The sequence below is a fragment of the Morchella importuna genome (genome assembly GCF_003444635.1).
Source record: "Morchella importuna strain M04M26 chromosome Unknown Morimp01GS014, whole genome shotgun sequence".
In the NCBI taxonomy this organism is placed as follows: domain Eukaryota; kingdom Fungi; phylum Ascomycota; class Pezizomycetes; order Pezizales; family Morchellaceae; genus Morchella; species Morchella importuna.
The window spans coordinates 624834-628380 of record NW_025763411.1 but is presented as its reverse complement, the minus strand read 5'-3'; the positions used below and the strand labels follow the sequence as shown (position 1 = coordinate 628380).

The following is a 3547-nucleotide window of genomic DNA, read 5'->3' as shown; positions in this document are numbered from 1 at the left end:
TCTTTGGCGGTTAGGCCAGATTATCAGATTACCTAAATCGTACCTGTATATATACGCAAGCATATCGAATTTCTTGGAGGCCACAAAGAGATGTTTTACAATATCGTAGCGTTTTTATATCATGCCTGATCTAGAATTAACCTGACGATTCCAATCCGGCCTGACTGTTTAGTGGTGCTAAGGTCGCCAAGACCGTCAATGATACTTTTGCCGCTTTTTGGGATTTGGGCTGGTGTGGTAAAAGTTGTGGTTGGGGCGGTGTCAAGGTTTGATGATGCATTCTTGATGGGCTTTTATGAATTATATGTGTGTATTTTTTTGTGTTTTTATGACTATAAATACATTGATAGCGACTGACTGGGTGGTGACACACAAAGACAAACACCCCGGTGAATGATATTAAACAAAAAAAGGGGTGTAAGAATAGGTCTAGAGCTCTTGATCCTGATATGTAGGTAGGAGTTGGGAAATGAAATGGAGAGACATTTCAAATAATCATTCGGAGAGTTTTACCCAACCCTAATCCCAATCTGAATCTAGTTCCCGTTTTCCGCTGAGGTAAGTAGATCAACAAGTTCTGGAAGAATATAAAGTATATACTTATGTATGTAAATAATCAATTCATCTTCTTATATTCCTATCGCCCGTTCACTAGTCCGCATTCTTTGCCCCCCACAACTCCATCTCAACCCCCAGCCTTGTAAGCGGCGCCAAAACCTTCTCCATTACCTCCCTATCCGCCAACATCTCCTCCACGCTCCACATCCCACACATCCGCCACACCATCTCAGTATTCTTACCTTTATCCTTGTTCTGACCCCTCTCGACCTCACTAGGCACTGTCGCCAACACCACTCGCTTCCCTTCAACCAGTTCCACCACCGGCCGCTCATCATCGCGAATATCACTACCGACGCGGCTAAGGTCAGGAGGGGAGCTGGAGCTCCACGTCCGCGTCGAAGAAGACTTAATCCCCAGCTCGGGAAACACTAGAAAGAAGCTGCGATTATCGGCGAAGCGCCCATTCGTGGTGTTACCCGCATAGACCAACCCGTATCGGTGCTTCTCGAGCGACAAATCTACATTCATGCCTCCGCCCGTGGCATCGATAGCGCTCCACACCCGCTCACTCGATAACCACGGCACCGCGCTGGCGTAGAAGTAGTTCAAGTCGCGACTCTCCTGCACCGTCGGCGTGAGCTGCAGGCCGAGCACGTCGTTCTTATTGTGCGCAGACACTATCGTGATGTTGCTGGCGCCGTGGCCAACCTCGATGCTTGCCGTGATCGTGGCGCCGAAGCCCCGTGCTGCGCATGTGGGCCACTGCGCGGGGTTGGCGTTGTGCATCCGCGTAGAGATCGTGCGCCAGCAACATGCGAAAATGAAGAAAAAGGTGAAGACGGTGCAGAGGATGGTAGGTGCCACGTAGGGTTTCTTGCTCCACCGGTACGCGCTGGTGCCCATGACGGCGAAGGCGAAGTTGCTAATAGCGGTGAATATGCAGATGATGACTGTTGCGTATTCGAATTTACTGCGTAGGAGCTCGCGGTAGAGCACAGAGGAGGGGAAGGCGGTGGTGGTGACGATGTCGATGATTATGAGTGAGAGGAAAGGGGAGCTGCAGATTAGGGCAATCCAGAAGAAGGGTCTGTGGAAGAATAAATAGATTTCGTCCCTGGTACGGGAGAAAAAGGATCCAGAGGCAAGTGGGGGGTATCGGGCAGTGGCGGGGAGTGGGGAGGAGGAGTGCGCGCGAGAGAGGGGCGGGCGGTGGGAGGGTGCAGGGTCGGCGAAAGGGTCGGAGATAGCGCTGTAGTAGCCGGGGGTGGAGGACCCCTGGCCAGTGTACGCTGGAGGCGGGTACTCCTGGAGCTGGACGGGTTTTGGGGTGGCCATTGTGCGGTTAGAGATACTTGGAGGAAGAGGAGACTTGTGCGAGGGGGTGAGATCCTTTATACATCTCCCCTCTATTCACATTCTCAAATCTTCGCGGGGGGTATTCTAACCGTCAGGAGCGATCGGTCATCAGGGCGTCATATATTCTTGGGTTTGCAGCTTTGGAAATCTTCTTCGAGGAAAATATGTTTTGTAATTAGGGGAAAGAAGCAAGAGGCCATTGTCTCCGGCTATTGCCATATAGTGACAACCCTTAGAAGAACGCGGAGAATGGCATCGTGAGATCGAGGAGAGTAACTCCTCTCTGACAAAGATAAATGTATCGATGCATACATGTGGCTAGCTGCAGAATGTGAATGCCCTAGAAATCCGTTAACATATGTATGTATGTACGGTACTGTACATACTCTCACTAATTATAAGGGATAGAGAAAACCTCTGTTTTCGTTAAGATGTGCCAAACCTCTCGCTGCGCAACCGAGCTAAACACTTGACCCGAGTGATAGACTATGACCAAGGCTAAATCTAACCCTAACCCTAGCGCTCAAAATTAGTCAACACAATCGCCGCGCACCCTGGAGACTAGCTGCAACTAGGCTGACAGTTAAAAACAAGCCTCAGTCCCAGACTCACAAAGTCAAGAGGAGGCGTCGCGGACAAAAAGTCCCGACCAGGTATGATCAGTGGCAAAAACAACACCCAGGGATAGGTACGAAAATACATGTTGTCATAGAAGCCAACCCGAAGTGCGACGCTCGAGCCAATCATGTGCTCTGGGGGGGGGAGTTCCCTGGGGGAATAGAATACTGCTGCCATTTCCTCATCAGCACTTTCGCCGCCTTCCTCCGGGGTTGAGATAAGGTGTGGCGAATGCGCGGGAATGGTTGCTTGTGTGGGTCATCAGCCGACTATATAACGAGGGAATAAAAATATGTACCTATGTACTTTTGGTAACGTATTAAACATAGCTCGCTAGTCCGGATCGAGGGGCGTACTCATGTACTCTAGAGAACTCATGCAGTGACATTATTGCCTTGGGCATCAAATTCTGATACGGGTTGAAACAGGCGCGACTGGAGGGGTTGAAACAAGCGTGCTAGTTGCCATCATGGAGGTGCCTCCATGCGCCCAAGCCGATCATCCCGCTGCAGTTAGGACGTCAAGCGTGCGCAGTTATCTGCGACGGGTAGTAGGTAGAAATTTTGATCATTGTCGTTAATTGGCAATTGGACTTCCGAGTCACGTCAATGGCGCTAGTTAGTTGATATCAGGAGGAAAGTTCATGTTGTGTGCTCTCTCATGAAAAGAAAACCCCGCCTAGGCGGCCACGAAGAGCTATCGAATCCGAATATCACGCAGGGAGAGAGGGTGAGTGATACGATAGGAGTATTTTGCCTCCCCGCGGAAAGCAGTTTGAGTAACGCCATAAAAAAAATACTATATGATCATTCCATGATATGTGGTATTATTGGCTCCAGCGCTCAGCACCATCATCAGACTTAGTGGCCGTTTCCAGGATTGTGTTGGTTAGGTTAATGTCAAGGTTGATCAGAGCAAGCCTTCTTTTTTAAATTTCTCTGTACATGCGTACATACGTACATACGTACCCCTACCAGCCGGTTCTCATCGACTGAGTAAGGTATCCCATTGA

At 49.7% G+C, this 3547-nt stretch overlaps 1 protein-coding gene across 1 annotated transcript; it reads right to left on the bottom strand.

Moving 5' to 3' along the window:
* Nucleotides 1–651: 651 nt before the first annotated feature.
* Nucleotides 652–1896, bottom strand: LAJ45_05346 (uncharacterized protein; the record flags this gene model as incomplete). Its single annotated transcript, XM_046114917.1, has 1 exon — nucleotides 652–1896. One exon carries the CDS (start codon nucleotides 1894–1896, stop codon nucleotides 652–654), a length of 1245 nt encoding a protein of 414 aa, XP_045971954.1.
* Nucleotides 1897–3547: the final 1651 nt, after the last annotated feature.